We start from the raw sequence: 22,966 nt of genomic DNA on the forward strand, positions 1-22,966 counted from the left end.
GCTATTCAAATTATTATTTTTCTATTCAAGCAAAAACGACAAATATTTTACAACAATAATCTGATACTGTTTTTTTAACATGATATTACTATGATCAATGTAAATAATAAAAAGATGTTCATAAAAGACGAGAAAATTGAAAAATAAATAACTATTGTTTTTTAAACTATTGAATCTAATAAGTTTTCTGCCTTCTTTTTTGTTTAGCTGGTTAGAATAACTTGAAGTTTTACTGTCACAAAACTAGTCTTTGAAATCTATTTCTGCGTCCTTGTCATCTGCACTTTCGGCCTCTCAATCTTGTTATTCTTTCCGTTTTTTCTGAGGTTTTTTCTCTGTTACATCCTTTAATTTAATTTCTTCCACACTGCCGCGCTCCCCAAAGACATGAATTGTTCTTGAACTAGACCCTTGGGGCTTAATTTCTTCTTTCTCGTCCTTTTCTTTTTCTTGCTCTTCAGTTTCTTCTTCAAGGTCTTCTTGTTGAGTTTCGTCTTTCAATTTTTCTAAATCGATCTCTTCGAGCGTTCCTTTATCTGTTAAGGTATAAGCTGATCCTAATGCTTTGACATCTTCTGCTGTCTCTTGAGATGGTTCAAGGTCAGTCGGATCACGAAGTGCGTCTGCCTCACTTTCATCTTTCACTTCTACGAGCTGTACTTTTTCAGGTTTACCTTCATCAGTTACAATATGAGCAGTTCCTAAGTCTTTTGGAACATTTTCATCTTCATCCGCTAAGTCATGAAGAGCTTCTCTCTCACTCTCAGCTTTCAGTACTCCCAAATGCATTTCTTCCACTTCACCTTCTTCTGTTATAATATGGGCTTTTCCTAAATCCTCTTCTCTTTCCTCATCAGAGAGAGCCTCTGGTTTCTCCTCGTCTTTTACCAGCGATCCTTTATCATCTTTTGATGATTTTTTATCATCAACTCTTTTTTTACCTCCTGTTTCGTTGCTATTTGCATCATCTGCCTCCTCTTCATCTTTCTTGTCATCTTTTTTCTCTTTCGATTCTTCGCCATTGTTATCGCTCATTTCCCTACTTTTTTCAGCTTTATCTAATCGAGTATCAGATGTTTGACTGGAATCCCTGTCAGTCAGCTCATGCCTTTCTGTTTCAGACTTTAGTTCTTCCATAATTTCTTCAATTATTCCTTTTTCACGAGCTTCTGGGACTTGTAGTGTGTCATCGTCTGTCAAATCATAACTGTCTGAATCTGTTCCTTTCATTTTTCTTTCTAAAGCCTGGCGACGTTTATCATCGATTGATTGGCGGATATCTCTACTTCTTTTACCAATTTCATTGCGCAAATGATGATCTTTGTCTTCTTTTGATCCAGGTTTCTTCATGCCTGATATCGGTTGCCGAGTTTTTCTTTGTCCTAAAAGCTTACGGCGTGTAGTTCTAGATATAAGTTCCTTTTCCTTCTTTTCCAACGCTTCGCGCTCAGCTTCTCTAGCTTTCTTTTGATTTTTCCATTCTTCAAGTTCCTTTTTAGCCTTTTCTTTGCGCTGACGCAACTTTTCTGATTCTCGTTGGCTTTCTTTAAATTCGCGCTTTTTCTTTTCCAATGCTTCAAGTTCTGCTTCTCTTGCCTTCATTTGCCGCCTCAATTCAAGTTCCCGCTTTGCTTTCTCTCTGCGTTGACGCAACTTTTCAGAAGCTACGTATCTTCCTTCAGATTCCCGCTCTTTTGCTTCCTGCTCATGCTGCTTAGCCTGGCGCAGTCTCTCTTCTCGTGCTTCTCGCCACTTCTTAGATGCTTCTAAGTAATCTTTCTTGTGTTTCCTGAGCTTTTCCGCTGCCTCTAAACGTTTTTCTAGATCCAAGCGCTTTTTTTCTTCTGTGTCCTTAGCCTTTTCAGCAGCCTCCTGCGCCTTTACAATTTCGAATGCTTCTTTTTCAAGCGCCCACTTATTCTTTTTCCGTTCCAGGCCAGGTTTGTACTTTAAAAAAAAGCAAGTTTAGTCATAAATTCAAAAATAAATGAAGATTTATTACGTATACGAATATCTAGGAAGTTCTTTTTAGAAATAATTGTAAAGTTGCTTTATTCAACAATTTAAATCCAGTATATTAAAAAAAATCAAATAACTTAAATTTTATTTTAAATTATGTCTATCACCTGTTTTATATTTTCATTTCGGAACTATCTACGACTATTGTAACATATGAAAAAGTACAAAAACAAGCATTGGACATATTAAACAATCACTCCGAACAAACATCATTTCTAAGAAGGGCTAAATGATTATTCTTAAATTTGAAAAAAGAACGCTGTTTGTTAGATATTTTTGATGATGTTTTAAATTACAAACAAATACATTCATAAATTTGAACTAATCTATACATAGTATAAAATGAAGTCTCCTGAAAGCGTCTGCATGCTTAAACCCAAAAAACTCGAGAAATACTTAACTAATTTTGGTGATAATTGTACCATTTTATAGAGCATTTATTGGAGAAGGTTTTAATATATTGGTCATATCAAAATAAAAAAAGAGTGTTATAATTACGATTGTAATAATTTTCTTACTACGATTCACGCATGCGTAAAATAACAGTGTCTGTGCATCGCACTTATCCGTGCATGTGCGGAAACCTCAAACTGTGCATGCGCAAATAGCAAGAATTGTGATATGCATATGCGATACATTTCTTTGTTTACGTCTGATTTTAAAGAACGACTCAAAACTCATTATGTCCAAAGAAAAGGAAATCCAACCTTGGTCGGAGCATATTAAATGCCAAAACGCTTCATTTGTTGCGCGACAATGAAAATGTAAAGGTACGAAACGTTAGGTTAGCGAATATCAAAAAAGAATGTCCACACTTTCTTCAAAGGAGAATTCTGCGGAGAGAGAGAGAGAGGCGGTTACTCTGTAGAGAGAGAGTAACCGCCTCTTTCTCTCTCTCTGTCTACAGAGAAATACATTTAAATTTGAGACACAGGAGAAGAAGTGAATGAAAGAACAAACGTTCCTGATATTTAATTTAAAAAGGAGTTCTCCGCTCTGAATTTCGAGCCATGTGTGGAGTACAGAAATGATGCCCCAGTTTCGATAGGAACAATGTCTATAGTCTGTCCATATTGTTCAGCTTTTGGAACACGATTCGTTTGTTGCCCAAAAAGTAGAAAAATGTTGTTGTTTCTGAGGGAAATATTTTGAATATATCTGTTTTTAAATAAATAAGTGTATTTCTTCAGTTTAAAAAAGGACTGACTAGTATTTATACACTTAATACTTTGATAAATTTGATTCAGGAAGCTATAAACTAACGACAGATAAGAATACAGTTAATAAAATAAATTCAAAAAGAGATTTTGAAAATATGTCATACTTTTCCAGTTCGTTCTCTTATGACTTTTCTCTTGATGATTTTTTGTAATAATTTGATTTGTTGCAAGATGTGTCTCCAGTCTTTAGGAAATTTTTGAATATTTGATTTGTACTTCTGATTTAACTGCAACAGAAAGGAAAAAAAAAACATTAATGTTTTAATGGAAACTTCAACATCTATTATTATTGAAAACAATATTTTAAATTCTAGAAACTCTTACATCTCTTTTTGCTCTTTTTTTATTTATAGGTTGAATAATGAATTAAAAAGAAATGATCTTGCTAGAATTATACATACATATATATTTCATGCGAACACAAACGTCGAAACATTGAATTTATATAGCTCCCATTGCCTTTTGAATCAATGTGTATATTCTGAAGACATACCTTTTGAATCTATATGTATAATCTGAAAGCATTCCGTCAGCTACTTTTTCTTTCTTTCTACCTTCCTAGTTGAAGTACGTTCCTGAGTCGTGGACTTAATGAACAGCAGTTTAAAAACCTTCTAAAAACACCGAGTATCGGTTTAAACCATTATCTTTCACATGTATGCGAATGATACAAGGTCGTGGTGGCCTGGTGGTAAGGTCTCGGCTTGCGAGCTGTAGGATTTCAGGTTCTAGACTCCATTCCACCGATGAAACGACGTGTATGGGGATCTGTTGCACGATAAATCCGTCAGGGCCAAACGTCCTCCCGTTGGTGTGATGTGAAGAGGGGGGTGCCAGCCCAGGTGTCGTCCTTGTCATCTGACCGAGGTTCAAAATTATGAGGACCGTCCCAAAATAGCCCTAGTGTTGCTTTAAACGGGACGTTAATATAACTAACTAACTAGACCGTTAGACGGTCAATTTCTGGATGAATTTTACTCAAAATAAATGTAAAACTGCTGATATAGTTCTTTGCACTTTGAAATACTCGCGTTCACTTGCACTCTGACAGACAGACAAATAAACTTCCTGCGAGTAAATTTCGTTCAAAATTTGATTGAAATCTCAAAATTTAATGAAAAAATGACATAACTGGATGCATGAAATAACATTATTTGAGCTAGATGAGTGAAATATTATCTGTCCAATTCAAAGCGTTTTTAAGATAATATGTTCACAGAAAAATGGACATAATTCTAAAAATATTTTTCTTCGGATTTGCGAATCTCTGAAATATGGAGATTCATCAAAATTCTACTCATCGAATTTTTTTTTTTTTTTTTTTTTTTAGATTACTATGTTTATTATTTGTATACTTCATGTACACGAAAACAATAAAAAGAGAGGAAAGAGAATACAAAATTTTGTCATATATTCTCACACGATTAAGAATGCAGTGTTAAATATTAATAAACATCTCCAAACAGTTCCACTAGCCAATTCATCATATTCTTCTAAAAATAGCTAATTGCATTCCAAAATAGAATGAAAAATTGTATATCTAAAATTTTCGAAATATTTAATGTAAATGTTAATGAATAAATGTATTTGATTCAATCATGCTTTTCTTTAAGTCATAAATGTTGAAATAAATAATGTTAAAATGATATTTGTGTGGCTGTATCACTGACAAGAGAAATACCTGGAATCATTTTATGAAGTAGTAGATCTGAAAATAAGCTACGAAATAAATTAATTTTAGTAACAAATAATTTTGATAATGAGTTAACTATTCAGTTGGCCATGTTTTGATTATTGCAAAATATTTTAAAGAAATCTGTCAATTAACTGTCCCCTTGAGTAAGAAAGATAGTAATAGAAAAAGATATTTTCAGGAAAAAAAAATCATTAAATTTTCCTTATAATTGTTTTTTTATCGAAATAAATTTACTTTTCGACAAAGATTTTTTTTCAGTTCACATAAATTTAGTTATCTTGTACATTTGGATCCTGCGAACATTTGAGTTTGATACCATTTCTTTGAAGTATATTTCTACCAAATTTGGCTTTTCAAAAATCAATGATCTGCTGTATAGAACAGATACATCCATTCGCTTATATTATTCTTACAGCACTAATTCATTAAAACTGTAATTTACTGAAAGTAAAAAGTATTCTTTACCTCATAATTTTCAAAAATTAATACAATTAGTTATCATCTCCATTTTAACTTTCTCCATGTTTTGAAATGTAAACCAAACTTTTCACAAGGAAGGAAAAGGGTCCATGAACAGAATCGAATTTGTGTTAAAATTAATTAGCGTTCAACATTATATTCTTGATGCCATATGATTTTCTAGAGGCATCCAGTATGGTCTAAATTGAAATGAAACTTTAAAAATTGAACTTTATGAAAACTTTATAAACTTTATGAACTTATAAAATTATTTTCTTTAAGAAATGAAACTTTAAATTTTTTTTACCCTCTAAAAAAAATATTTTCAACAATACGTGGAAAAAAATTTCTAACAAGAAAGTAATGAAGGAACAACTTTACCAGATATTGGTCCTCCAGTTTACTTCTATTGTAATACGTAGTGCAATCGAGTAACCGATTAAGCATCGTCTGATTGTTATACGCAAGTTCTATCATTTCTTTCTGTCGTTTCCAGATGTTCAGGCTATTTATAAATAAAAAAAAAGAGTTCTTCAAATATGATAAATGCTCTATGACTATTGAATATCAATTATCAATAAATATCGCGTTTTTATGAAGATAGATGTGTCAGACCATTTGATGAGAATAAATTCTTATACATATATATATATATTGGATTCAGTCAACAATGATAAGTGACTTATTTTATTCAGTTGCTTCATAAATGGAATTATTAAAATGCTGTTTTATTTTTATCACTTTTAGCAACTTTGATAAATTATCCTTGAAAAAAATGTCATTTTGCGACTTTGAAGAAATGCGTTTTTCTATTTAAACCAGTCGACGAGGCATGATTACCCAATTTATAGTTCCGATAATTTTTAACAAACCTTATCGATTTTTAGGAATTATAAATGAAATCCTAGTTGAAAATGTTTTCAAAATATTACACATTAGCTCAAGCGTCACTTTGAATGTGACGTACAAGATGAGCCTAGCCTAGTGGTGAATTAATGAACACAAACACTCAGGAATGCAAGGAAATGAACCAATGTAGTGAATAATCTCTTGCTTTTTTTTTCCGCTTTAAGAGCAACTTTCTGCTCTTGAAAGAAACGCAATGTATTACGAAAAAATTGTATGTATGCATTTATGTCATTTGATTCGCTATAAACATATATTTGATTTGGTTTACGAATCCCAACTTCACTCTCTTATGTACAGTTATTAAATATAATTAATATATTTATATGCTATATTTTTACTGCGGTTGGCAACACGGAGACAAAAGAATGAACACATTACAACCAACTTCATTACTAACTCTGAAATTATCCCAGAAATTCAGAAACCAATGACGAATGGATTGCCCTTTTTGTGTCAAGGTTATTTAAATACACCTATTACTATCAAATGATCGGCCCTGTCCTTCTCTACAGGTGCTTATCCTGTAGATTAAAAATACCTAAGCTAATGTAAAGCATTCGTATCTTTCTACATTAAAGTTATTTAGAATTCAATGTAATAATTTTGATTTTTCATAATGAAATAGAATTTGGCCATACAAGTGGCAAATATAAGTTACAACAAGATATTTTTTTATCTTTTATGTTCAATCTAGTTATCAATGTCCAACTTTACAGTTTTTTTCATCCATGCACTCTGAAGACCATTTCATGTATTCACACGTGTCTGAACTGGCGGGGGTGGTCTCCCTAAAACTTTCTCGCATGCTCTCTAATAAATTTACCATGCCAGTGAATGTCTTACATGGCATTGGCGTATAATAGTTACGAAATATTAATGTTTGGCGTGAATTTAGCATTCCTACTGAATATATCGTGTCATCCTTGGCGAGTTATTTGACGATTAATTCCTGGCATGCGTTAAGAATACAAAAAAAATCTGTGTTTTAGACACGTTTTTCTCAATTGATTGAAAGAAAAATATGATACAAAACTGCACTTTAACGCTATCAGAGCAAAATCTCATAACCTAATTTGATATTTTTAATTCACTACGACTTTGAGTTATCGCGTTTATTTCTGAAAGTACAGACCGACAGACAATGGATCCTTTGCTGGATTTTGCTCAAAATTTGGCACCTATAGACGATAAATCTGTGCACCGAATTTTATCTATCTAGCTCTTTTTTTTGTAATTATCTTGTTAATTTATTTTCGAACAGCCGAAAATACAAACTTCCTCTGAACAGATTTTACTCAAAATTTGATGAAATCTACAGATGCGATCCAAAGGCAATACACCAAATTTTAACCATCTAGCTCAAAGCGATTTTGAGTAATCTTTGTCGCCGGCAAACACTTACCGAAAATGTGTTCTTTGAACTCGGTTAGGTTTAAAAAGGTTAAGTCAAAATCTCGAGTTCAAATTTTTTTGCGATTACTTAATTTCTCTGTGCTACATATACGAGAAAGTAAAAAAGTAAAAATTACCAAAACCTAATGATTTATCGAATAAAAAAGCATTTCTGGGAAAATAAAAGCAGAAATCAATCAATTGATTCTGTTATAGAGATGTAGAGATGTTATATAGATGTTTATAGAGATATTACTTTTTACATCGATAAAACTCATGCGTAACTAATAATTTATTCATTTTTATTTTTTTAAATAACTTGAAAGGCTTCTATTATTAAGAATATTCAATGAATGAATGGATCGAACAAGTATAATTATATACTTAGACATTTATTCAGATACAGACTTACCTTTTAATTTCATGGTAATTTTTGTTGTCAACCCAGGCTCCTTCTCTTTGAATTCTTGCAACTCTTTCCAAGAGATATTTATTATGCCTCTGAATGGTGCAGAAACGCTCTAACTCCAGCTTAAAAATTTAAAAACAAGTTATTTTAAAAGGAATTTTAATTTAATTACTTATATTTCATTAGGTTCTCAAAATACTTTTCTTTTCCTTTTACTTAAAGACTTAATTTTTAATATCTGAGCTGTTTAAATGCTGATGTAATCCTCAAATTTCAATAGCAGAAACAAAGTTACTGCTTAACCTTATACACTACGAAAAGTAATAGGATAATTATACGTATGCGATTATAAGGAATTCGTTTAGGAAGCTCAAACATTGCTATAAGAACGTTATAACTTTTAAAATTCAATTTGAGAGTTTCTGCTATTATACGGTTTTTATAATAATCATTATCTAACAAACATTTGAATTCGAGAAGACAAATTTGAGAATTTGCCTTCTTCAGAATAGCGATTTAGACTCTAATGGAAATTTTCATAAATTTTTTTTTCCATCGAAAACCAATATAAGGAAATGCAACATTAATGTACAAATACGTTTCTGAAAACAATAAAATTAAGTAAAAGATAGAATTATTGTCCTGTCCTTTCATTTTATTTTTTTAAAAGCTTTGACGGAACTCTTCTCATTAACAGAATTTTTTTTTTTTCATTTTGCCGGTAGCCATATTAAATGTATTTCCTTTCACCTTGGATTCTGTAATAAGTGTCTAGTCAAATAAGCGCTGTCATGTGCTGTCCTTCACGCAATTTCGTTTATAGCAGAAATATTCTTCTCTCAAAACCTTTGATTTTTTTATCAAGATTTTGAGATTCAAAAGGTTGAGATAAAATTATTTTGGATAAATTTAAAATTCTATTATTTTATATTTAAAAAATGGCATGTTTATTCATTACTAAACAGTACATTCTGTAGAGTTACACTATTTATCAAAAATAAACGAAGTCTAAGCATTATAGAACTCAAATCGAGAGCTTATCAGTAAAGATTCCCTTTTTCATTATTTGCCCATCGTTCACCTTTTCAGAATGCCAGAAAGGCCTGATTTCATTATTAATGAAATGACGTCTAATTAGGATTAAAGCCCTTCGACATAGATTTCTTAGACGAAGCTTTAGAAGGCAAGAATATCTGCCTTGTTATTTCGTCTCAAAAATGTCGATAAAACCCAAAATGTTTAGTTACGGTTGCACAGGAATAACAAAGAAAGAAGAAAAGAGTTCGATGGAAGATCAGAAACTCAAATGATTCTATCAAGTGGAAAGTTCCACAACCCAGCTCTGTTTATTTATATAATCCTTATACCAGCGCAGCAGTTGATGAGTGAAGTACCAAAGGCTGAATATGAGCAAAGTGAAGGTTAAGATACTAAAACTATATTTATTTCAAAAGTAATAGACACAGGGAGCCATCTAGTGTCTTTTAAAAATTGTTCCAGTTTAAAATGCACATATGCATCACCGTTCCATTTAGTTTGATTTGCGGAAATGCAGGGTAGTACGCTCGGCTGTAGGAGACGTTCGCTGGTAATGCATATATGACACGCCCGTTATGAAAGGGTTATGGAAAAATCAAAAACATCCGTCCCTTTGATGTGTAGTGAAAAGTAAAAAGGCTCAAATATATATATAAAAAAAAGGTACACAAAAACATGAAACACTAATGATGCGTACACAAAACAGCACTTGCAGTAAACAATTGCACAAAAGCAGCAAAGCAGTAGTAAATTACTTTAATTATAATCAGTAGTAATTAATCATTAGTAATTTAATTATAATCAGTAGTAAATTACAAACTCTCAGAGAGGACATCACTTAACTACTCGTTTGGGCTCAACTGGCGACTACCTTTTCCCACGATTGATTTCTATCTCTGCACCTCTGCTTTCAATAGGCATCGTAACAGAACATCTAATGTCTAAAACAAACAACGGAATTCGATGTCTAATGAAGCCATTGCGACGATTCTCAAATACTCGGAATCCTTTGTTTTTATCTTTGTTTCTCATCGTCAAATGATGTTAAGTTTCTCGTGAAAACCGAGGCCAATGATTCAGCATTCATTGAGCCGCAATTATATCTATAAAACTATATTCCTTACTTACAGTTTTAATGGGCAGAGAAGCAATATTACAAATTCATAGCAATGCGTACAAAGGGCTTATGACATGAAACATACATTTTTTTTCTTGGTAACTTGGTATCATGAGTTTGCATCACCCTCGTGCAATTATTGCCATCAAGCTAACGGAAAAGAATTGAAAAATATGTTTAACATTCTTACCTGCAATTTCTTCGGTCTATAGTACAAATGCGAATAGGTCAACGGAGCTCCAGTATCGATGCAAGGTTTTGCTAAAAATACAAATTAAATCTTAAATTTTTTTCGTTAAAAATTAAATTTTTCTTGTAATTGCATAGTAGCAAATATACTTCTCTACAAGATATTGGAAAATTGGGGGTTGATGTATATGCATTTTGGTTCCTTTGATGAGCTTCCATATTGTATTAAATATGTGCAAGTTGAATACATTTGAAGATTAACATTCATCGTTCAATTTTTAACCTAAATGCAAGACAACAATTCTTCTCTTTCAGTACAATATATTACTTAAATGGCTATTAATAAAGTCAAAATCATACAATTGTATTGTGTCATCTTAGGTAAGCTTTATTCTATCTAAAAATCCAGCCAGTCAACCACTTATCTCAGACAAAAAATTTTAGAAATTGGATGAGAGGTGCTTGTGTAACTGATGTTGAAATGATTTGGCATGACGTGACGTAGACACATACAGAATTCTAAATCTCAAATCGTGTTCATTTTATCGATTCTTGGAAATACATTTTCTAATTGATTTAGCACAAAGAATACATTTGAACGCCTTGAAAAATCAGGTCAGGATTCAATTTCTAACTAGGCAGACAAGAGCCACAGGGCTAAACAAGAATCACAATCAGGTTTATCGAAAAAATATTAATTAGTCTTGTGGCCCTATAAATTAATACAAAATACAAATTCTATGAAGTATAAAATATTAGGATGTTATTGACACTATTTAAGCATAATAGATCAAGTTTCTATCTATTTTATTTTTTTCACTTATTATTATAATATTTATATCTAAGTGTTCGCTTTAATAACAATGTATGCCCCGAAGTCACGAGTCAAAAATCTATGCATTTTCCTAAATTACTAAAATAGACATCAATATAAAATAAAAGCCAGTTAAAAATATAAAACCAAATTAGCGAACTTATTAAAAGTGTACTTCCTAATATACATTGCCTAATGCTGCAAAATACTCAAATCTGCCATTGATTCAAATCCTTATCTTCTGAATGAGCTGCAACTCATGAACTATAATATTACTGCTTTTCTTGTTGCATTGTAGTTCATGACATACATTTGTAGCTTATAAGTCCAGTAACATGACCACGATACAAAAGCAAATTCTTGGGCAGCGTAGCAGTTAACTGACTTATATGCTATTCACCACAGATTCTCTTTCCATTGAGTCGGAGGTGAGACGAACGATATGGCTGTTGAGTGGTAATGTATTGAGCTGATGATTCAAATACGCCTGTACCCATTTGAGTAGCGCCAAGAGTTATGGCGAGCGTGTTTGAGTTGCTGCGTCAAGTGAGTCTGAGACTTTGGTTACGGGTAGATGGCGCCGCAACAGTTGTTACGAAGGTGTTTTATAGATCTGTATGATTGTGTAAGGATTTTAAGTATCTCAGAAAAGATAAATAAAGATTAAAAAGTAAAGATTTGGCCATAAAAAAAACTTTCTTGTTTGGAAGTATCTGCGGCTAGAACTAATGAGAGGAATAGACTAAATTCCATATACAAACTATAGGAAAACATAAGGAAATGAATTTTGCAAAAGCAGTTGGAATGCTCTCTCCGAAACTTTCTCGGATTTTCTCCAATAAAGGTCTTGTCCCTCTTCCTCCTTATAAAACTGGGGACTAGTGGTTACAGCTACGAATACCTTGCATGACATTGGGGAACGATTGTTATGAAATATAGATCTTTGCGTGCATCTACCATTTTTACAGAATTTATCGCTAGAATATATATTTTTCATGCATTTTTGCTGGGCGATTGAAGCCAGTATTTGATATGAAACTGCAGTTATAATCACAACATAACATACCGAATGTCTGGATTAAAGTTATTGCGCTTACAAAGATGCCAGTACAATCTGAATAGACGGACAATCCTTTGACTCATTTGGTTCAAAATTTGATTAAGTATCTATATTTCAGACACTAAATCTGTGTGTCATATTTTATATGCCTAGATCTTTGTGTTTTGTATTTATCGAATCTACTTGTATTCAAACAGCCAGACTTCCTAAGAATGGATTTTGTTTAAAATTTATTAGAAATCTGCAAATTAGGTTCTGATACCATATACCAAATTTCAGCCTGCCAGCTCAAAGTATTTTTGAGTTATTTTTGTCGCAGACATACAGACGGATGTATATTTTCTAAAAATATGATTTTAAAACTCAGGAAGGTCTAATAAGTGGAGATTAGTCAAAATCTCGAGTTCGATTTTTATTTATTACAATACTTGTTGTTACTTCAAAATGCAAAAATAAAAGTGTGAATCAAAGATTATCGATTAAATGTGTTACGCTGACAAATTTAGTACACTGAAATCGTTGCGAAAAGTTTAACGGATCCTAACGTTGATTATCAGCATTAGAATAATATTATTAAAATCAGTGGAACTTCCATAACATCTAGCATACTTTATAATAAGTTGATATTTCCCTCCTTTCAAAACATGAAATTGGTAGCCTTGAGAAAAGACTTGAATGAAACGAGAGCTGAAATTTTAATTTCTAAAATTCCGCACTGGATTATTTTAGTAAAAGAAAACCGGTAAATGTATTTGATTACATAACAGTGGCGAACAATAGTGATGAAAAATGGAAGTTTAGCATTATCATGGTATTTTTACTACATCTAGCGTACGACCTCTGGTGATTTTTTTTGGCGATTAATCGCTGACATTTGACTCATACCCAGGTATCAGAAAATCGAACAATCAAATGCAAATTTTGCACACCTTTTTTTTTTTTTTTTTGACCTACTGAATCCAAATTTCGATATAAAATACAAATGTAGTCACAAGATCACATACCAAATTTCATTCATTTAAGTCATTGCATTTTTGAGTTGTCACTTTTATATATTAATGAAAGTACAGACTGACAGGCAGTGAAACCTTTGAAAATTTTGGTTCCTCATATGAGGAATACATTTCAGATATTAAACCTATGAATTTCATTTCATTTACATGTTTTTTTAAATTTTTTAGCTTTCTTGTTCACTTGTACTCGGACAATTCAATTCAAGCTTTTGTTGAGATAGGATATTCCCAGACAGATATAATTCTAAAAATACGTTTTTGGATTCAGAACGTTCTGAAGAAAGTGGAGATACGTCAAGATCTCGAATTCGAAATTTTTGACAATTACATTATTGTCCTTAATTGTATGTTTAATTGTCCTTAATTGCTTAATTTAATTTCCTTAGTTGCTTGATCTACTTCTCATGTGAGAAGATAAAAAAAGATTTTTTGTGAGTTTCATATTGTAATACTTCAATTATTTCGGCATATGTAATTTTTATCACTCGAATATTGATGAAATTTGGAATATTCCATATTCTATAAGTTCGTTGTAACAATTAAACCACTTTTACTGCCGACAGCATCAAGATCTCATATATCAGTGACTTTGGTTACTAAATGTTTTCTATTCTCAATTCATTTCCTTATGCATTTCCACAATCTGGGCAGGAAATCTGTTTACATTCCGTTCATTTGTTTTAACTGCAAATGGAAATTGTATTTAGGAAATGTTACTTTCTGTACATATAAGTGAGTATAATGAATAAAACTGCAGTAAATTTCACTGACAAATTTGAAATTTAGTTACTTATGTTGATCAAAATTACTGAATACTAAAGAGTTTTGTACTTAAACTCTGACCACAATCATAACTATTTCCAAGTAAAATTGTATTTAACACGGTGGTTTTAATAATATGTAAGCCAGTATCACCAAATTGTCATCAACAATTGATTATTTTATGAATGTATCGAAACTGCTTTTAAAATCTAGACAAAATATTTAGCGTTTTTTGCATGAGATAAATTTAACCACCAAACACAACGAATTTCTTTTTTACATAATATCTTCTTTAAGAAATTGCGAAATTTAGAAAAGGTAGTGTTTGAGAATAAACTCAAGTACTTTCCCAAGGAAGCAAATTCTGTAGACAGATAACATCAAGTTCTACATTATCAGCGTAGACAAATAAATATTGTAGAATTGTGTTATTGTCTGCTCTATCCGAAATAAGAATGGATGAAGATGCACTTTAGTCAACTGTTTTATTTATTTATTTTTTTAAATCATTCATTTTAGTTTGTTTTTTCTTCCTATCTCAAACGATAAAGGCAGACAAGATTGGCGTGCTTACCAATTTAAAAAAAAGTTTGTCGCCAAGAAAAAAAAACTTGTAATAAATAAATAAGGAAAAATTGAGCAACACACTTGAAATACGAATAATATTGTCGACGAAAGAGTTTTTGCTAAAAAAAAATAATTTTACTTATTCATTTGCTTTTATTTCAGAAAGCATTACTTTAAAGATTATAAATTAAATCATGGAAATGTCATAACTTAAAGATCAAAAAATATATAAAATATTATTATAATCTATTTAGGATTTCATAAAGTAAGTCGAACAAAAATAGTTTGTATATTAAAACTTCATAACTAAAATAATAGGGACTATTTCATAAAATAAGAGTTGATGATATTAATAGTTAAAGATTATAAAGAAATTCAATGATTTCTTTACGAATCTTTAACTCGTTTTTATTGTTGTTTTTTAAAGACTTTAGATTCAGTACGTTGGCAAATTTTAATCGTGATAGAAAATTCCTAATTTTGATTTTATGCAAAAAGAAGCATTAATAACATTTAAAATAACTGAAATTACAAATAAATCTGAGAATAGAGTTTGCTCTGAGTTCAGAAATAAAATATGCCCCATAGTTCCAGATTTAATGAAATAAATATGTAAGAAAACAAAATACTAACCTGTTCTCACATTAAATCTGTGATTTTCATAATCTGTGAGGTCCCATTTTAGTTGGAGGAATATATTTGTACTTGTACGGCCAACTTTGGATGTTCTGAAAGATTCATAACATTTATACATTTTTATGACGCCTATTTATTTTTCCCGTTCAAAGGATAACACTTTGATAATCCTTGATCTTTGTTAAATTCTGTTAATTCGGTTTAGTTACAAACTTATTAATGCCATATAATTCATACACATGCGTTCGCGTGCTTAAATGTACATTAAAAAATAACGTTTCTTTAAATAAACTATTTAAAAAATCTCAAATATTATTTATATAGGAATCCGATTAATTGCAGAGATTTTTATTTAATATTTTATACAACTTCCAGAACTTGGATGCGACTGGCTTCAACTATAGAGCTTTCAATTAGTGCTAATGTTTTCTTTTAGTGATACGAGAAATTGTTCAACTAATGAATAATGGAAACAGTAGCTAAAGCCGAATTAAACATGAAACTTGGATCGTTAAGAAATTACTAATTCATTTACCCGTGAATTTGCCATTTTGTTTCGTACACTAAAAAATATTTATTTGCTTATAATTGTATTTTATGTTTATTATAATTCTATATTGAATTTGCATATTTTAACGTATAGAAAAAAACGTTGTTTCCTGAAAAAATCACAAACTCGTACGTTATCTTTCATTTTATTTTCAATAATAAAATAGAATATTCAATACAATAAATTCTATTCGTAAAGAAATGCACAATTCAAAATATATAAACATTCCGATGTATTCTAGTTCTTAATTTAAAAGCTTTCCAATAAAAAAAATCTCAAAAAGAATAATAAACTTCCAAGTAGAATACAATCAATTCTAAAACGAACATTCAGTTAATTCAGCATCAGAATAACTTTTATAACATATGTTCATGGCTATCAGAATCGAAAATAAATTTAACTATTCTAGATCTTTATTAAATATCAATTTTTTTAAAAAGTAAATGCAAAGTACAAAGCATATTTTAATTCTTTTTGTCACTTGAACCAATCATTTTATGTATGTGCATCTCAACTCTAAAAAAGCAGGTGCAAGTATATGTACGTTCTAAACTGACATATTCATATTTTATTTATCTTTTGCATTCTGATAAAACCGTAATTCTGTTAAGAATCCCCCCCCCTTTTTTGTAAAGCAATATTGTTTTGAAATGAAAAAAAAATGATTCTTTATAGTAATATATCATAGGTATTCATAAATTACATCGCATTCGTTTTGTCTGTAGATCTGCTTGATTAATTGAAAATACTTTAACATTTAAAGACGTCCATGGATTTTATAATGGCTGCTGATGTTTATTTCATTGCTCAAAGTTTGCAATCATTTTACCAATGCAAGCTTTTGATGTTTTTCTTCTCTTACTCACAAGTAGCTATTCTTTTTACTTTTGGCGTATAATATATAAGTAGTCGCTTACGCTACTTCTAAGATTAAATTAAAAGAAATATAAGCGAAAAATTATATGTTATAAAGAATCACAAAGAAGGAAAAATGCATTCTTTGCACTATCTTCTCTTTCCCTGTGTGTAGCTTATTAATAATATAAATTAACCAATGAGAGTCATCTCCCCTAAACTTTCTCCTATAGTTTCTAATAAAGGTGTTATCCCTGAGAATGCCTTGCTTGGAAATGGTGTACAATTGTTACAAAATATTAACCTTCAGTTGGAATTTAGCATTTCTACTGAATGCATTGTTTTATCCTTGGCGGAATTTTTGGCGATTAATCCCTGGAATGCGGTTAAAAATATCCGAAAATAGAATTTGTATTTTCGACACGTTTTCTCCAACCGATCGAAATAAAAATTGGACACAGAACTACACTTGTTGTCACAAAAACACATGCCCAATTTGAACATATTTAAGTCATTGTGTTTTTGAATGATCGCGTTTATATGTTTCTGGAAGTATAGACAGATAAACATTCAAACCTTCGTTGAATTTGGCTCAAAATTTCACAAAGGTGTACATTGTAGATTTGTAATCGCGTTAACTTATATTCGAACAGCTGATTGACTTCCACTGAACGGATTTTTCTCAAAAGTCTACAAAATCTACAAATTTGTATGCATACCAAATTTCATATGTCTCTAGTTCAAAGAGTTTTTGAGCTATCTTTATCACAGACAGACAGCCGTTCATTTTCTAAAAATGTGTTTTTCGAACTCGGGGTGGTCTAAAATGTGGAGATTCATCAAAATCTAGAATTCGAATTTTTTGATGATTTCTATATTTTCTCTATACTACGTATAGGAGAAAATAATAAGCATGAATTAATTTATTTCCATGATACTCGAAACAAGTTTCAAGCACAGAATTTATTCATATTATAAAGTATCAGAATTCATAATACTTTTATCTCTATAGAGAGAAGAGAATGAATTTAATGTTAATGTCCCCTACTGATTCAATCGTTACATAAAGAGGAGGTAGCGAGAAAAAACAACACACGCACTGTTTCGTCTCCCTAATATTCCATGGGATCGGTTCCAATTATAATCAGCGGAATGAGTCTCCCTGAAATTTTCTCGCATACTCAGAAAATAAAATGGGTCAATCCTTCTGCATGGGTCCATGTAAAAATTGTGGACCTTGAGCTATGAATGCTACAAATACTCAGATTTTTATTTCCAGAATGCCACATATAAATGTTTTGTGCTTTATAATATAGGGAAGAAAATCGAGTATAAATTTGTGATGTTTTTTTTTTTTTAATTTTAAAATTTTGACACAGAATTACAATTTTAATAATAACACCATATACCAAATATCCTTTATCAAGGTCATTGCATTTTCAGCTAATTTTGATTATTGAATGTACAGCCCGACAAACAATCAGTTCCGAGTGGATTTCATATAAAATCTGATACAGACATGCATTTGGGACGATTTTACTGTATACTAAGTTTTATTCATCCAGGTCTTTTCATTTTGCAATTAGTGCGACTTGCACTCAGATAGGCAGACAGATAAACTTCTCGTGAATGAATTTCTACTAACTTAATTCAAAGACCACATACCAAATTTCATCCATCTAGATAAAAGCGTTTTTAAATTATTTTATTCCCAGACAGACATAATTACAAGAATGCATCGTACAATTCACCTCAATGCTTTCCTTTCATAATTAATGTATATATTAAAAATTAATAAAGACGTATTCAAACCAAAAAGGAAAAAAAGATTGTAAATTGATTGTATATACATCTTATAAAATCCCTTCGAGGGCATCTTAGATATGAGGGGATGAGAAGTTTCCAGTTTGATTATTGGTTCTCGCCACCCGGGTGGGTATAAAAACTGGTGTGGGATCGGCTATCTCCTATTGATGACGGGACATACCTCCAACGATAGGGGTTGTGCCGTGGCCGGTGATCACCATTAAGTCTCAACCTCAGTTCTCGTCATTGCGGTCGGCCATTTAGATTTATCCATTTATCTGGGGGTGGGTCGGAGTTATCAACTTATGATTTACGCATTGTAAAGAATTCCAAGGTTAGATCTATTTTCGCAAAATATTTCAGACCTGAAAAATGAACTTGCAAATTTTTTTATTTGTTTCTTTTACAATAATTATGACTTTTAAATGTATTAAGATTAAATACTAAAAAAGTTCGTTTTGTTTATAAAATGAGATAATTATAAGCTCCGATATTTAACAGTAAATGGCGAATAATAAATACAATAAGTAAAGTAGCATTTACGGTTTAATAAACACGACTAAATGTATTATTTATTTGATTTATTTTTCTACAGCCCATAAAAGTTTTCCAGCACAAATAGGCCCAGTTTCCCTTGGAAAATCATCCAGGAATATTATCTTTTTTTCAATATCGTTTAATCGATTTTCTGATCAAGTCTTTTATCCATGTTCGAATTTCAAATGATATATAATAAGGAATCAAGACCTGATATATATATTCAATTATTAACTAATATTAATTAGCTATTTATCCTCCTTTCGAATTATCAAAGATCTTTTTGTTAATTAAAAAGAAAAGAAAAACTATCTATTCTTTTCTTAAAAAATTCTTGATTTTGGAAAAAAATTTCTGTCAGATTACTGAAAGACTTCAAGATTTGTTTGACAGTAATGCGCTTGTAAGTTCATATCGGAAATCCATATTTCTATTGATAACCTTAGGTGCGCGAAAAATTCTGTATATACAAAAGAAATGATCTAAAAAATTTTATTGCGAAAAAAATTGGAAAATTTATTTAATCAGATCTCTCTCCCTCCCCCCCCCTATGAATCAGTATATTGAGAAAAATGTATCCCATTGCATCGGAAACTAGAGGAGGGGAGGGGGGGGGGAGGAATGGAGGATATCATTGGATGAGTAATAGCAATACATTTTGAAAAGTTTCGTCAACAAGGATATTTTCAACGAAGAGATAAGTTCGAAAGTTACAATGGCATTAATCTATACTTATAATAAAGCTCAATGTGTGTGTGTGTGTGTTGGCGCTCTACAGGCAAGGTCATTTGACATACAGCTATCAAATTTGGTACATGTATACCTTAGAGGTCGGGAATGTGCACCTGAGGTCCCTTTTTCTGAAATTTTAATTAGAATTTTAATTATTAATTAAAAACTAACTTTCCCGCCAAAAAAATCTTCCATTTTCCCCACCGCCAACTTTTCCGCCAAAAAAATCTTCCATTTTCCCCACCGCCAAATGAGTAAAGCTTCATGGGTTTTTTTTCTCCCAACAGTAATGAGGCTAGGGTTAACGTTTTTCGGCGGATTATTTCAAACGATTCTGTTTATTTTCTTAATGTTTTATGCATTTAAAATTAAACATTGTTAATTAATCCATGTTTCAGATTCATTCTGAAGTACTTTTGAATTAAAATAACACAGAATAAAGGAAATTAAAAATGTCTAATCTGCATAGCGTTACCCCAACTGGCGTAGAAAAATTCATTCCGTAATTCGCGAAGAAAATTCACACATGCGCATTGTTGCCATAACAACCATTATCAACGGACGATTTAAATTATTTTTAGGTTAGTTGCATGTTTTTGTAAGTAAATTATATTTATGTTAGTTATATATTTTTTGTATATGCTTATAGTTTTAAGTACATCGTTTTTTAAGTAGTTTTTTTTTAACCTGTTTTCAATTATTTAAATTATTTTTAGGTTAGTTGCATGCTTTTGTAATTAAATTGTATTTATGTTAGTTATATATTTTTTTGTATATTTTTATAGTTTTAAGTACATCGTTTTTTAAGTAGTTTTTTTAAACCTGTTTTCGACCGATTATTTTAAACGATTCATTTTATTTTCTTGGTGTTTGATGCATTTAAAATGAAACATTGTTAATGAATCGATCTGTTCATGATGAATCTGAGAAATTTTTGTTGACAAATTCTTGAGATATTACATAAATTAAGAAAGATATTCTTTAGTGCCCATAAAGTTTAAACGCTCAGTGACTCTATTATCAGTAATCATAGTATTAAAAAAATGCTTTGTTTCAGTAAAAAATATTACTATATTAATTGCAGATTAATCCTTTACACTTTAATTTAAAGCATAATTTCTACAAGGGGTAACAGAAAATTAGAGAGACACATATCACGCTATGACTGAAGGCCTTTATAATATTATGAGTGAATTATATGACTATCAAAATTTGAAGTTTTAAATATTTTGCTGAAGAATCTATTAAAGTTGGAATTGCGTAAAACATTTAATGGTATGACCGGAGTTTAACCCACTGCTTGGCGCAATTTTTAAAAATCGCCAACAACGGCCTTGCGAAATGTTCAAAAGCAAAGGCGCAGATGTTCAATTATAGGGCATAATAAAGATTGCCAGCTTTGGCGCGTTATCGCAACTTGGCGAAGAAGGGGGTTAAACTCCGGTTCAACCTATTTAATTATTAAAATTTAAACGAACATTAAGATTGGCGAACCGGCTGGTCGCCAAAGGCGGCTAGTCAATAATAAAAGAGGAATTTTTCCTATTTTGATTGAAATGAATTGGGAAAAACATGGGGTGGCTAGACTTGTTCACTGAAAATTCAAGCCTTTCGAAATGTACAATCAGATGCACGAGGCAGTTTTTCCACTGCTGGTTAAAAAATTCCCAGAAATATCTTGTATACTTTCACAAAAGAATATTTCTTATAAATAACATATAAACAAAAATAATCTCTGTGTAAAACAAAACCAATAGTGTGCAAATCATACAGGAAATACATTACAAAGGTATGCAAAATTACCATTTCCGGTGACAGATTTCGTGTCAGAAATTGACGAATTATGTTAAAAACCGCACGTCAAATTGTATCAACATAATAAATTACGCTTCTGAGTTATCGTATTCAAATACGCACAACAGCCAATCTTAATGTTGATAGATTTATCAACAGGGAGACTAATACAAATCTAAAATTATGGTGAAATTGTTATATCTCTACTTACAATAAAGAAAAACGTGCATCTGTGTGAGAAAGTGAATTGGCATTCTACAAGATAACTTTTTAATCTAGAAGTATCAAATTTAGCACAGTTATAGTTTTAAGTATTGGAATGTGCAGCTCCGGGAAATTTAATAAAAAATTTAATGAGAATTTTAAATAATTAAACATAAAGCGATAACTTTTGAAAATATTGTTGTAGAAGTTTGATTTTTACGCCATTTTCAAATGAATAACATTATGTTTTTAATGACACTAATTTAATTAACAAGCAAAATTTTCTTGAGTTTTGATAATTCTTTAAAGATATTTTTTTGTATAATTTCCCACAAGAAAATTCCTTGTTATATCGAAATTCAAATCGCTTTTTCCCCCATGAAAGAGTCTGCTTAATTTTTGTGTATTAAGATGATTCATATATATATATATATATATATATATATATATATATATATATATATATATATATATACAGGGTGTTTCAGTGAACCGTTTCAGAACTTCTAAGAGGGATAGAGTACATCCTGACAACTCGAAATCATATAGCAATGTGGGGTCGGAAATGCTTTCCTGAAGCGGTGTTGTACACAGAAGCACCATAAAGAAAAGAGACCATAAATGAGAAATCGTTTTAATAATACATGAAAAGAAGCAAAAGGTACATGGATTAAAGTAAATATTCGAAGTTTCTTCCACGGGCTACAATGCACGCCTCACATCTCCGACGCATGGACATCCGAACATTCTGGAATACTCCAGGCATATCTCGAATCGCTTCGGCAGCTACTGCGATTCTTGCAACGAGCTCCTCAGCAGTGTCAACAGGAGTGTCATAAATTAGTGCTTTCATATCACCCCAGAAATAAAAATCAAGACATGATAAGTCGGGTGAACGAGCAGGCCAACGCACGGGACCCTCACGTCCGATCCACCGTTGACCAAATGTAACATCCAGGTAGTTACGAACATCTCCGCTATAATGGGCAGGGGCTCCATCGTGTTAGAACCACGTTGTCTGTTGCGTCGATACAGAAATCTGTTCAACTCTCAAAAGTTGTGGCAAAATGGGCTCTGCAGAAAGAGCAAGTACGTAGGTCTGGTTAGACGACCCGGTAACAGGTAAGGTCCGATGAGGTGATCTCCCACAATACATTGACCGAAAATCGATTCTGCGCTGCACGACGT

At 31.4% G+C, this 22,966-nt stretch overlaps 1 protein-coding gene across 1 annotated transcript; it reads right to left on the bottom strand.

Annotated features, from left to right (window-relative positions):
* Positions 1–303: 303 nt before the first annotated feature.
* LOC129962962 (trichohyalin-like) lies at positions 304–22,631 on the bottom strand. Its single transcript, XM_056076965.1, has 6 exons — positions 22,499–22,631; positions 10,450–10,520; positions 8,108–8,226; positions 5,776–5,899; positions 3,344–3,466; positions 304–1,947 (listed from the first exon to the last, which is right to left on the bottom strand). The coding sequence occupies exons 1-6, from the start codon at positions 22,629–22,631 to the stop codon at positions 304–306; spliced, it is 2,214 nt and encodes a 737-aa protein (XP_055932940.1).
* Positions 22,632–22,966: the final 335 nt, after the last annotated feature.

Source organism: Argiope bruennichi, chromosome 3 (genome assembly GCF_947563725.1).
Source record: "Argiope bruennichi chromosome 3, qqArgBrue1.1, whole genome shotgun sequence".
NCBI classification, from domain to species: domain Eukaryota; kingdom Metazoa; phylum Arthropoda; class Arachnida; order Araneae; family Araneidae; genus Argiope; species Argiope bruennichi.